The sequence below is a fragment of the Rhodotorula toruloides genome (genome assembly GCF_000320785.1).
Source record: "Rhodotorula toruloides NP11 unplaced genomic scaffold Scaffold5, whole genome shotgun sequence".
NCBI classification, from domain to species: Eukaryota; Fungi; Basidiomycota; class Microbotryomycetes; order Sporidiobolales; family Sporidiobolaceae; genus Rhodotorula; species Rhodotorula toruloides.
In genome coordinates, this window is record NW_015622965.1 from 566,620 (window position 1) to 579,315 (window position 12,696).

At 63.6% G+C, this 12,696-nt stretch overlaps 4 protein-coding genes across 4 annotated transcripts; 2 read left to right on the forward strand and 2 right to left on the reverse strand.

Moving 5' to 3' along the window:
* Nucleotides 1–1,414: 1,414 nt before the first annotated feature.
* On the forward strand, nt 1,415–3,142 carry RHTO_06941 (transcription factor; the record flags this gene model as incomplete). The annotated part of the gene is made up of 4 exons (XM_016420600.1): nt 1,415–1,479; nt 1,542–1,661; nt 1,905–2,012; nt 2,095–3,142. 4 exons carry the CDS (start codon nt 1,415–1,417, stop codon nt 3,140–3,142), a joined length of 1,341 nt encoding a protein of 446 aa, XP_016275001.1.
* Nucleotides 3,143–3,831: 689 nt separating this feature from the next.
* On the reverse strand, nt 3,832–6,223 carry RHTO_06942 (uncharacterized protein; the record flags this gene model as incomplete). The annotated part of the gene is made up of 8 exons (XM_016420601.1): nt 3,832–3,902; nt 3,963–4,035; nt 4,091–4,314; nt 4,381–4,592; nt 4,653–4,910; nt 4,988–5,508; nt 5,602–5,693; nt 5,770–6,223. The coding sequence occupies 8 exons, from the start codon at nt 6,221–6,223 to the stop codon at nt 3,832–3,834; spliced, it is 1,905 nt and encodes a 634-aa protein (XP_016275002.1).
* Nucleotides 6,224–7,641: 1,418 nt separating this feature from the next.
* RHTO_06943 (zinc finger, C2H2-type domain containing protein) lies at nt 7,642–10,238 on the reverse strand (the record flags this gene model as incomplete). Its single annotated transcript, XM_016420602.1, has 4 exons — nt 7,642–9,748; nt 9,819–9,873; nt 9,969–10,016; nt 10,154–10,238. 4 exons carry the CDS (start codon nt 10,236–10,238, stop codon nt 7,642–7,644), a joined length of 2,295 nt encoding a protein of 764 aa, XP_016275003.1.
* Nucleotides 10,239–11,120: 882 nt separating this feature from the next.
* On the forward strand, nt 11,121–12,461 carry RHTO_06944 (zinc finger, RING-type protein; the record flags this gene model as incomplete). The annotated part of the gene is made up of 5 exons (XM_016420603.1): nt 11,121–11,525; nt 11,589–11,638; nt 11,702–11,898; nt 11,989–12,246; nt 12,340–12,461. 5 exons carry the CDS (start codon nt 11,121–11,123, stop codon nt 12,459–12,461), a joined length of 1,032 nt encoding a protein of 343 aa, XP_016275004.1.
* Between the last annotated feature and the right edge of the window lie 235 nt (nt 12,462–12,696).

Here is a 12,696-nt window from a genome sequence, read left to right on the forward strand (position 1 = left end):
CAGAAAGATGCTCCTCGCCCTCCTCCGCGCGCCCTGCCTCGTCTCTTCTCGCCTCGCTCGTCCGGCCATCGCCAGAGTCCGCTCGTCGTCGTGCGGTGCGGACAACCTGTCCCGCCCGTGCCGTGCCGTGCCGAAACTGATCAAAGGAGGGCTGTGGAGACTCCGCATCCCTTCCCGGGTCAAGCCGGTCGGGGAGGAGCAACGCTTCTTCGCGACGAAGCGAGCGATGGAGGTCCTGCCCCACTCTGAAGCTCTGCAACGCTGCGCTCGCACGTTCCAGCCTGGCGGATCCAGCAGCGAAGACGCTGGGAGAAGCCTCGCGTCGTGAGAAGCGACCTGCCGCGTCTCGGTCGAGAAAGGGCTTGCCGTCTGACGGAGGGCCAAGCCGTCCCCTTCGTCCTGCGAGCCACGATCGGGACATTTAGAGTTGTCTGTGAGCCTGCGACGTGCTCCCAACGCCGCACCGTTTCGTCCTGCGAAGACTCGCGGCCGTGGACGTCCTCGCACGTTGGCGAGCGGTCGTCGGTTGCGAAAGAAGCGAGGCCGCGATTCGGTTCAGCCGCAGCAAGAGGCAGCAGCGGAAGCGAGCAAGCGCAAGCTTGAGGCGAGCAAGCGCCAACGGGTCGGTGCGGAGGCGGAGCGCGGACCTTGCGAAGGTCACCCTGGCTTCTCTCCTGCTTCTTGCTCTGCCTGCTGAGCCATGCTTGTTGCTCTCCAAGAGCTTGGAAGTCGACTCGGACGATAGAGGGGGACAAGCCGGGCTGGGAGGACCGGGTCGTCGCAGGGTCGTCGCAGCTTCTTTTGTTTCGCTCGCTGCTGGTCCACGGTCGTCGTCTTCAAGATAGGGATCTGATCTGCCCGTGTGCCAAGCTGTCTCGCTCTGTATATAAGGACAGCAGGGCGGCAGGCCGGAGAGTCGTGCGATGCGTTGCGTGCGAAGGCAACTCGACGACGTGAGGGAGGGCGGAGGAGAAGCGACAAAGAAACAGCGTTGCGCGAGTGAGCAGTCACCTCGCCTCACCTCGCCTGCTCGCCGACGCTCGTCGACTGCGTCGCTTGGGAACGAGCAAGGTCGAGAGACGAGTGCGAGGAGGAGGCACCGGGATTAAGGTTGGAGGGAAAGGGGGAAAGGAACCGAGGATGTGTACGATTGCACCTTTCCCAGAGTGCGTTAGCGCGCTCAGCGATTAACCCGCAACCGGACTGCATTGGGTTGAGCCACACCCGCGCCGTGCAAACCAGCGTCGACTGTTGGCCACTCCGTCCTCGCGGCAGAGATAACAAGTGTGCTCCCGCTCCGTGAGCCTCATTGCTTGCGCTCCTTCTACGCCCTGCTCGAGCTCGTCGAGCCCGCACACCCGCTGCTGCAGCTCGTCGCGACAACAGCCAATTCAGCGCACCTCGCCTTGGGGACATGGCGACCATCCCCGCTCCCTCGCCCGACAAGGCCCGCTCGAGCTTCGTCGTCAAGCTCCACCAGTGCGTGCAGTCCTCGTCTGACCCGTCAGAACGAGCGCTGACCCGAGGGAGAGCGTCTGCAGACTGCTTTGTGCCGAGCAGCACCCCGAGTATCTCCACTGGATCAACAACGATACGTTCGCCATCACCAGCGTCGAGCCACACGCACGCCACGCCCTCTCGCCGCAGTGGGACTTTCGCTCGTGAGTCCCGCGCCGCCCGTCCGCCTCTTTCCCTCGTCGTCGGCACCTTCGAGCTGTGGGTGGGGGAAACGCTTTCCGCCCTGCATCGGGCGCCTCGCTCGCTGCGACACGCGCGTCGTGTGCTTCGTGTACGCGTTGCAGGCAAGGAACGGGCGCGCGATCGGACAAAGGACGCCAGGAAGACGCGACTCTGCATCGAGGGACTGCCCAGTTTGACATCTCGACTTGCTCGCTTGTCAACAGCCTGTCGTCCTTCATCCGCCAGCTCAGCTACTACTCGTTCAAGCGTCTCTCCGACCGGCGTCGTTCCGCCGAGCGCCGTTCGAGCGTCCCCTCGTTCATCGTCTTCACGTGCGTTTGTCCCCACCTCCGTCTCGCTTCTCGCTCGGATTCGAAGCCAGTCCTGACCGCCTCTAGCTTTCTCCTCGCGCAGGCACCCGTCGGGCAACTTTGTCCGCGATGACCAGGCGAAGGCCGCTCTAATCCAGCGCAAGCTGCGAGCGCGCAAACCCGCCCAGAAGCGCAAGAACTCGACGGCGTCGTCTGCTGGGACGGGCCAGGAGCAGGACTATGGCGACCGCTCTCCTTCGCCGAACGACGGCAATTTCGAGCTGTACGAGCACGAGGACGAGGCCAAGCCGAATGTGAACGCGACGCAGCTTGGCCTCCAGCAGTACCAGCTCCCTGCGTGGAACGCGCTCGAGGCGCAGGGCCGCACGATTCATTCCTCACCGCGCACGATTCCCGGAGCAGCGCCTGTCGCTTCCGTCGCGCCCCATATGCACCTCGCGTACGGTCCGCTCAAGGAGCAGGCACCGCCCTACGACACCGGTTACCCCTCGCCCATGTCCGCCCCCTCCTCAAACGCCTTCTTCCCTGCGCAAGGTCGTCCGCACAGCTACTACCCAACAGCCCCGCCGCCCGATCAAGCGTACTACTATCCTCCGCCGTCGACTTCGCTGCCAAACACAAGCTCCTACGGCGCGTACCCCTCGAACGAGCTGCCGCCCATCCGCACCGTCACCTCCGGCCTCGTCGCACCTCCTTCGCCTCCGCCCGAGCCAGCGTACCTGCATCACCCCGCCACTCAGACCCGACCTCCGCACGACGACGAAGAAAAGACGCCTTCTCCGCTCGCTTCTCACGCGGCGATGCAGCCGCAGCTCGCACCCATCGAGCAACAACAGCCTCGGCTGATGTACGACTCGAGTCCGCTGCGTCACGCGCCGGCAAACATGCCCCCTCCGCACCCTCATGCCGTCGACCCCGCCTACTACCCCTCCGCCTTCTCCCACCAGCCTCTCTACCATCACGCCTACCCTCAGCCTCACGCACCTGCACCTTTCGACGCACGGCATTACGCGCCTCACGAATTTGCCCCGCCCAAAGCGTACTACCAGCCTGCGGCAGAAGGCGAGCCGCCGTCAGGCTATCCTCCCTCAGCCGGACCGGCCGCCGCTCCCGTCGTCTCGCACGCATGACCTTGGCGACGCGATTGCCGTACTCGACCTTCCGGGCCTCTTTTGCCTTTTCGCCAGCTGTTCCCTCAGTTTTCCCGCCGTCCTATTCTCGGGTTTCGTCGTCCTCTTCGATGAATGAGCGCTTGTTCAATTCTCCGCTTATACACATCTGTTGTCTCTTTATCTCCTTCCCCTGCTCGAGCTGTTTGTACATAGACACTTTCCCCTCTCTCCTCTCTTCGATACACGCATCCTTGCGACCCCGCCACCTCACTCAGTACCCTTCCTCTCTCTCGCGACCTCCTCCAGCAGCGGTTATACGCTCGAGCCCAGTCCCTCCGCAACCTTCGTAGTCCAGCCTGGCGCGCCCTCAGTTTTCAGTGCGACGCTTTTTTTCGTCTACGCGCATCCTCTCTCGTCCTTGCAGTTCAACCTCGTTTCGCACTCTCTTGACTCGAGAGAAGAATGTATGAGACGAGTTCGTAGGAATCTTTGGTGCATTACTCTAAGAAAAGGTGGATGGCAAGACAAGCAGGTGAAAGGTCGAAAAGGGCAGAGTGAGATTATAGAGGCTGGGGCTAAGCGGGGCGCAAGGGATGTGCGAGGAGTATGGGTAACGAAGTTGAGTGGGTGTCGAAATGCGAAAGAGTCGGAGGAACGATGAGAAGCGAGAGGCGGAGGCGGGGGCGAGATTAGGTGGGTTGGGTTGGCTAAGGGGAGACGACGGATTTGGCGCGCAGGGAAGCGGAGTATTGAGGGGTCGAGCGACCGAGTGCCCAGCCTGTCGCAAACGGCGTCAGCCTTGCGAGCGACAGTGGGACGGGAGAGAAGGCGGACTCACCCTTGACGGCGAAGAGGGCGGCGATCCAGAAGAACCAGACGCAGACGGCAGCAATCGTCAAGTTGAGGAATGCCTGCGCATCGCTGTTTGTCAGCAAAGTACGCGAGGAGGAAGCGAACGAAACGGACCATGACATCGTCCGCGTTGTGCCTCATCGCCGCAAACGTCACCTGCTCGGTCGACAAGATGAAGACGACTCCTCCAGCGGTCAAGCAAAGCGACGCGAGCGCTTCGGTCGGCGGGCGAGACGGGAGGATCGATGCGGGCGGGCGGAGGTAGGTGAAGAAGTAGGTGAGGAAGCGGAAGAGGCTGAAGCAGCCGAGGAGGAGGCCCCAGAGGGCGTGGACTTCGACTGCGCGGTAGCGAACAACGCCGGTCAGTACTAGCTTATAAGAAGCGAGAGGAGACGCCGGCTCACCCTGGAACTGGTAGGTCTGGTGGTGCGCCGACATCGCCCAGCCGGTGATGCCGATCGCAATAGCCGGGAACGGGTTGAAGCTGGCTGCGGCGGACGGCGGAGGGGGGATCTCGTCGAGCGAGCGGCCGGAAGCTTGGGCGGCGGGAGTTGCGAGCCAAGAGCGGATCGTTCGCGACTCGAGGACCATGCCGAGTGCGCCGGCTCCCCAGAACCTGTAAGACGTAGAGTCTGTCAACTACCGAGAATACCGAAAGATGCGGGACTGAACGCACATGACGGCAATCGAGATGTGCTGGATGTCCTTGATGCTGTACGCGCCCGTCTTGCCCATCCGCTCCATCCAAGTGTTGGTTGATCCATAGACAAAGATGACAAACGACTCGACGAACTCGGCCGTCCAAATCGAGTTGTTGCGTGCCGGGTGACGGTTCCATGCCCAGCCGAGGGAGGAGAAGGCGCCGCAATAGCGGGCGAAGCTGAGCAGGCCGTACCAGACGAAGATCGAGCCCTTGATGATGTGCGCAAGGCAGCTGCGTGGGAGAGTTTGTCAGCCAACGCTGTTGCGAAGTGAGCCAAGAAGCAGAGGAAGGGAAGGTCGCCCACTCACCCGTTCAAGTAGTTCTCGCGGCAGGTCCCAGTCCAGACAGCGACGCCGGTGCAGACCTCGACGTAGGCGAGGAGGACGAGCATGCGCTCGGCAAAGTCGGCAGCGAGACCCAGGTAGCGGCGGACCTTCTGCCTCGTCGACTTTGGCCGCGCTGGCTCGCGCCAGTCCGCCTCGTCGCTGTGGACGGCGGTGTCTTCGTCGGAGAACGAGAGCGAGTTGCCGCGCGTCGGGGAAGAAACGGGGTGGTGCATCGCAACGGGGGATGAGACGAGTCGCTCGGCCTCGTCGCCCTCGTCCTCGTCGGCGCCGAGCTGGAAGACGGATCGCTCGTCCTTCTCGTACTGCTCGCTCAGGCTCAAACCGGCGAGCTTGGCGTCAAGCTTGTTGCCCCAGCGGGTGAAGCGCAGGAGGAAGCGGCCGACGTCGAGGATGTTGAGCGCGACGGCAAGGACCATCGTGATCCATCCCCAGGTGGTGTGGGACGAGCCCTTATACATGTCGGGCGTGAGGCCGTTGTAGACCTGCAGTACGCAAGTCGCCGACCAAGGTCAGTTCGTTGCTCGTTGACATCGGGACTGCCGGCCGAGCTTCCGCTGAGGAGAAGGCGCGCGCACCTGGCCAAAGAACAATCCGAGGACAGAGGTGACGAGGAAAGCCGTCTGCGGGATGATGGACAACGCGGATCGACCCGCTTTGAGGAAGAGGGCTGCTCGGGCAGCGGGAGGACGAAGGAAGTCAGCTCGGAATCTCGATCGAGCAGGCCGGGGAACGCGCGAACGCACCCAGCGGCAGCAGGACAAAGAAGGCGAGGGTCATGAGTGCGATGTGGACGTAGAGAACCGCCGGCTTGCCCTCGTCCGAGTGGTCAAAGTCCCAGTACGAGGGAGGATCCGGCGAGTGCGTGAGGAGGATCTGCGTCTCGTTCAGCTCGAGCAGCGGTTTGGAGTGCGAGTGGCCGTGTGCGTGCTCGTCTCCATGGCTGTGTCCTCCCGCCTCGACCGAGCTGGCTGGCGCGGCCGTGTCGTCGTGCGCCGAGTGTCCCGAGGTCATCGCTTCTGCGTGATCCATCGCGCCCATGTCGTCGTCCTCGTCGTCGCCGTGCCTCGGTACGAGTCCCACGAGGTGCAGTGCATCGGCTGGTCGTCGTCTGGCGAGGTCCTGAGCTGGTGAGGACGAGACCGAGGGGAGTGCGAGAGTTGCGGTCGCGGTGAGGAGGATGAGGGCAGCGGCGCGCATCGTTGCTTTGCGCTTCGCAGGTGGAGTGAGGCAGCTCAGCAGTGAGTGGCAGCAGTGGCCTCGCAAGCCAGTCGAGTCACAGCGAGTGTCGTCGAGCGTGGAAAAAGGCGCAAGCTGACGGCTGCCTGCCTCGGACTCTCGGCGGCAGCCTCTTCTCGTCAGCACAACTCGCCAAGTCCCGCGCACACTCTCGCTGAGCCTGTCATCACTTGCTCAGACTGCTGCCATCTCCTCAAGATCCAGCACCCAAGTTCCCTCTTCCTCGCCCGCCTCTTCTCTTCCCGCCGACGCTCACAAGGCAACGCAGTCGCCTCGGAGATTTTCTCTCTCGTGAAAGATGAGACCGTGATGCCGAGGGTGAGATGACTTGCTCTTGCTTGGCTAAGCAGCGGCCGAACCTAACCCACCTCCACTAACACAGGCAAGTCCACTCCGCTCCCTCCTTCTCGCCAAAGCGCGCTCAACGTCGCCGCTGGCGCTTCTGCGACCGAGAGATGTTGCTCTCCTATGCTCCTGACGGACAGCTCTCGACCACCCGCCAGCAGAGGTCGATGCAGCGACACAAACCTCGTCCGGCTTTGCCAACCTGCGGAGACCTCGGAACCTCCCTCAGCGTGGTCCAAGCCTTCCGCCGCTTCGACGACAGCTTTTTTTCGTCGTTGCAGAGCCATGCCACTCGCACCGAAGCGCTTCCGACTGCCCGCTTACCCTGACACCCAGACCTTCGCGACTTCCCTCTCCTGCTCTCGTTCGCTCACAGGTGCCGCTGACTCCCTCGTGCTTTGCTTTCCTGAGTACGAGCGTGGAATAGATGCCGAACCCACCACACGAGTCGCGCCCGAGCGACTCGCAGCGTGTGGACGACGTCGCTTCTCGTTTTGCTCCTCCTGCGTTGCCGTCTCGCGCATGCGCTGCTGTCGCCGTCGAGCTGTGAAGGAAGTCTTGCGCTTCTTTGCAGCTCTTTCATGGCTGCTCTCTACCGCCGAGCTACGGCAACTCTCCAGCAAGTCTGTCCTCCTCTGCCGCCTCAGCGTCTCTTCCGTTCCCTCCTCCGCTTCCTTCTCCTCTCTTCACCTCATTCCAAGGAACTGCGCTGGTATAACTCATTTTCATGCACGCACTTTTGTCACAAAGCTAGCTCGAAAGAGGCAAGAGGCGCTACTGGTGCATCGTACAAAGACCCGAAACGAGGAAGGGAGAATCGCAGAAGAGGGCGAAGGTAAACTAGACACGGGGTGGTTGGTAAACGATGTGAGCAACATGGGGAATCGAGGCGCGCGAGGAGATAAGAGCGAGGCGGGTGCATCCGACGGAAGACAGAGGGGAACAGACGAACAGTTGGGTAACGGAATGAGGAGGAGGATGTACTGCCTGGTACTGCTTTTTGTTTACCGATGGCGAGGAGTGGTACATGCGGATCACCACAGTGACTGCGAGGGAGCCGAGAGCGCCGCCAGGGCCGCCGAAGCCCTCGGGTCACTTCCCGACGACGACGACGCCGACGACGGAGGCGACGCGGGTCCTCCACTCGCAGGGATGTAGAAAGCCGGCGTGCTCTTCGCTGGATGAACGAACGGGCTGCGGAGGTTGATCTGCGGCTGCTTCGACGCTCCACCTTCCTGCGCGCCCAAGAGCGCCGCAGCGCGCTGACGCTGTTCCCACGCCTTGGCGAGTCGATCAAAGTGCGAGTGCGGGACGGACGAGTCGACTGGGGCGCTCATCGAGAGGGGCGACGAGAGGCCGCCCATGGCGGCTTTCAGGTCGAACGTGGCGGGCGTGTTCGACTTGAGCGACGTGCTGTTCGGCAGGTCGAAGCCTGCGACGGGGAGCGAGAGGCTCGGGTAGGTCGTCGCGTAGGTGGCGGAGAGGGCGGCGGCGAAGAAGGACGAGTCGCGCGGGATCGAGGCGGGCGAGCCTGCGCCGAGCGGGTTCGACAGAATAGGGAGTGAGAGCGAGCTGGTCGTCGCGGTAGCTGCCGACTGCTCCGCTTGCGACGTCGCAGGTGCAGGTGCAGGCTGCGCATACGTCGGCATAGGCGTCGGGAGACCATAGCTGAGCCCGACTTGGGCGCCAGGCGAAACGCCAAACCCGCTCGAGTACATCGCAGCCGTCGCGGCGCGGTCGCGAGCCTGCTGGTCCGCATCGGCGGACGAGATGATCGAGTTGATGTGGGCGGCGAGGTCGTACGACGCCGAAGCCTCGAACGACTGCGACGGCTCGGGGTGGAGAGCGAGCGCGGACGAGCTCAGCGTGCCCGAGGGAGGAGTCGGGTACCGCTCGACGTCGGCCTGCGACTGCGACTGCTGCTGCGCGGCTTTGGCCTTCTCCTCAGCCGTCAACGCGATCGGCACCGGCGCACTCAAGTCGTTCGCCGTATTGCTCAGCAACTCTTCGAGCGTCGTCGGGATGTTGCTCGACATCTTGCGCGCGAGGTTCGCCGGTCCCGGGCCCTCGATCGACGCCGCGAACGACTCAAAGTCGAATTCGGGCTGGGCGGTCGGGGGAGGTGAAGGGTGGCGGTGGCCGAATGCGCGGGAGGGGACGGGGTCGTTCTCGAGTATTGCGTGGAGGTCGGTGAGGTGGTCTGCGTGGAGAGACGAGGGCGAGTACGACGAGAAAGCCGGGGAGGGGTAGTGAGACTCTGGCGCGACGGGGGAGGCGACGCCGCACTCGACGCCGTCGAGGTCCGACGCCGCGGTGCTCGTCGCCGACCCGCTCGAGACCTTGCGGTCCGAGTCCATCGGGTCGTCGCCGTCGCCGTCCTCGTCCGACGAGGCCGTCGACTCGTCGTCCTCGGACATGCCCGCGTCGCTCGCGACGGGCGAGTTGGCGAGCGAGAAGCAGCCGAGCGATTCGGGCAAGCCGGCGAGCGTCAAGGCGCGGGGACGGAGAGAAGGGCGGGGCGGGCAGCCGGCGCCGGCGCCATCGGTAGCTTCTCCTCCTGGTCGTCGTGCTCCTGCTCCTCGCGCTTGACTTGGGTCTGGTGCTCCGGTTCCGGGGAAGGCGGCGGAGGCGGAGGGAGCAGAGCGGCCGTATTGGTCGGTGGCGAGAGACGTTCCGTAGCCAGCGTCGCTGAAGCGACGAGGCAGAGGGATGACAGCAGGGTCGATGGATGGAAAGTGCGGGAACTCGGGCTGCTGCTGCGGGGTGGTGCCGATGCCAAAGGCGTGAAACGAAGGAGGGGCCACCGGGAGGCCCATCGTGAGACCGAGACCCGGGAACGTTGACGAGGAGGAAGTCGAGGGACGAGGAGGAAGGAAGCCCTGCGAGGGCGTGGAGGACGAGGGACCGCCGACGAGGATGTCGCCTGCGCCAATCGCCGAAAAAGACGTCGACGCCATCGCCTGCTCGGAGGAGCCGGCGCGGCCGGACGAGGAAGACGACGAGTCGCTCCCGGTCTTGGGAGGGGTCGGCGGCTTGGCCGTCGCCGAAGCGTTCGATGCGCGCCGTTTCCGCCCTCCTTTCGCCGTCGGTCCGTCGTCGTTGTCACGCAGGTGCAGCCGTCCATGGCGGTGGAGCGTGTCTCTGCGGCGGGAGCGAGAGCGTAAGCGGGAACGAGTTTCGAGGACAAGGACGAGCGGGATCGACGACTGACTGCCTCGCAAACGTCTTGCCGCACTTGTCGCAGGTGTACGGGCGGTCGTTTGTGTCTGTTTGAGCGAGCGAGACAGTGAGCCGGTGAAGCGAAATGTAAGCGTTCGTGGGAAGGGCGACGGGGTCGTGCGCGGTGAAGGGGAGAGCGTACGGGTTCGTTCGTGTCGCTGAGCGTGTTCAAGCTTGCGGAATGTCATATCTGCATGGCGTGCGAGAATGTCAGCTCGCTGTGGTCGTCGCTGTCGTGCGCTCAAGTGGTGCCCTCGGAGTTGGCGAGCCAATGGGACGCGGGCAGCCAGCGCGAGCTGGGGGGCAGCGTGAGTGAGGTGGACTGACCGCAGTACCTGCATGTTGCGACCTTGCCCTCCTTCTTCTTCGGTGGCCCTGCATCCTGCTGCTGTCCTCCAGGCGGCGGGCTCATCGTGCGAGCGGGTGAGCGGGGGGGTTGTGGAGGGACGGTGAGGGGCCCCCTTCGAGTCGCGGTGCTCGAGTGGGCTGAGTGGGCGAGTCGCTGGTCGAGTGTAGCTGGTCACTGCGAGTGTGCACGCTGGTCGCCTGAGCACGGGTGAGCGGGCGAGGCGAGGGAAACGAGCCAGCCAAGGGGCAAGCGGCGCTTCCTCGTCCCTTTACCTCGCCAACGCTTGCACGCTTGCAGGAAGTGGACACTCTCACTGCACAGTACTCGAAACTCGCGTTGTAATAGTTGCAAGCTGCGCCACCCTCTTCCCGCAACCTTCTCCTCCTCCTCGTTGCCCTTCTGGCCGTGGTCTGCTGCACTGCTGCGCCGCTGGTTCGCTCGGCAGATCGTCGAACCGAGGTTGCAACCTGGAACACTGAGACTGTCGGAGAACGCTGTACAAAAGCTCCGGGCGGAGCAGAGCAGCCCGCTCGCGAGCAATTCGAAACAGAGCGAGAGCGAGCAAGCAAGGTTCGTTCGCTGCGTTGGGTGACGCTTGCAGGCGAGCGAGAAGGAGCGTGGGAAGCTCTTGCGCAAACGTACGCAGGCCACGTACGCAGGCCCGCGAGAAGTCTTCGCCAGGACAGGAGAGAGCAGGACGACGAGGAGAAGGACTGCTCCCGCGCGTCGCTGCTGAACGAGTGTGCTAGAAGACTCAGTTTCGTACATTCTCAGGACTCTAGCAAGCTCGCGCTCGTCCTTGACAGCGGTCGACACGCCGCCACTTCTTGCTTCATCCTCGCTTCATCACCAAACAACGAACAACTCGCTCTTCCCGCTCACGCTCGCTAGACTGCGCTCATTGACCGCCAGATCTCGCTCATCTAGACAACCGATCACGCCCTCATGCGCGCGACCCGCCCCACGGCCCGCATGTCGCTCAAGCGCCCGCTCCCCGCCTCGACTCCTCCTCCCGCTCTCCCTCCCGCCATCCCCCTCGCCCCGCCCGCCGAGCGCATCTACCCTCTCGCCGGACCCTCGAAGAAGCCGAAAAAGGGCGAACCGGGCTACGGCGAACCGCAGGAGAAGCGCCTGAGGGTGTTCAAGAAGAGTTGTCCGCTCGCGACGCAGGAACGCGCCGATAGGGTCTTCCTGCAGAGGTTCTTCTGCGTCGAGAGGAATAGGACGGGCGAGATCAGTGAGGAGTTCAAGGTCCTCGGCAGTACGGGCAATTGCTACACCGTCAAGATCCAGCATGAGCCGACGTGCGACTGCCCGGACGGCGCAAAGGGCAACAAGTGCAAGCACCAGGTGCGTAGCTGCTTCCCTCTGCCTCGAAGACCGGCGCTGACTCGCGTTCCCTCACTCGCACAGCTCTTCGTCCTCCTCAAGATTCTCCAAGTCCCGCAGTCTTCGAACCTCTGGTGCGCTCCGCCTCCCCTTCCCCTCCCTGCGCACGCTCACTGACTCCTCGCCATGTCGCACAGGTACCAAGCCGCCCTCTTGACCTCCGAACTCCGCGCAATCTTCGCCAACGCCCGACCCGCCCCGCGTACACAACTCGAGGAACGCGTCGCGAATGTGTATAAGGTCGCGACGGGCAAGGCCAAGGCCGAAGAGGTGGAGGGAGGGGCGGGCGTGAGGAAGAGGGTCCCGCAGGAGGGGGATTCGTGTCCGATTTGCTGTGCGTTGCCGCGCCCTCTCATGCCTTGTGCTCCGTCTGTCGTCTCAGGCGTCGTGAGCTGATATGCGGCGAGGTCATTGTACCGCACAGACGAAGACTTCGAGCCCAACTCGGAGACCGGCCTCGTCTTCTGCCTCTCCCCCTCCGGCTGCGGCAACGCCCTCCACGCCGAATGCTTCCGCAACTGGGCCATGACCAGCAAGCCGACCACCTGCCCGCTCTGCCGCGAAGAATGGAAGGGACCCGATCCCGCCGCGAATGCGGGAGCGGGACCGTCGTTCTCGAGGGAGGGGTATCAGAATTTCGCGGCGCAGGCGGGGTTGTCGGCTACGAGGGATACGAGTACCTGTGCGTTCTCGCGCTCGCTCGCGCTTTCGTCCCTCCCATGCGCCAGGTGTTCGAGCGGGCTGACAATCTTGCGCTGCGGTCCATCCGGAGCAGACTACAACGGTCCCCGCCGCCGCGCAGACGGAGGATGGGCCCGCTACGACTCGGACTACTACGACGGCATCCCCGACGCAGACTACGGCCACAACCCGTACAAGAGGTGGAGGAGGTGGTAGGCTTTCCTCCCTTCCCTGTCCTCGCTTGTTTAGCTTTCGCCTCGCCGCTTCGTACCCTCTCTTCGTTACCGTGTCTCACGTGTTGTGTCGTTCGCTTGCTTGAGTGCTGTCTCGTGCCGCTTGAGTACCCCGTAGTTGCCTTCATTACGCATTGCCATCCTCTCGTCCTCCTCTTCGTCTCTCGGGAGTCCCGCTCACAATCAAGAGGGTTCACGAGTACACGAATAGCCCATTT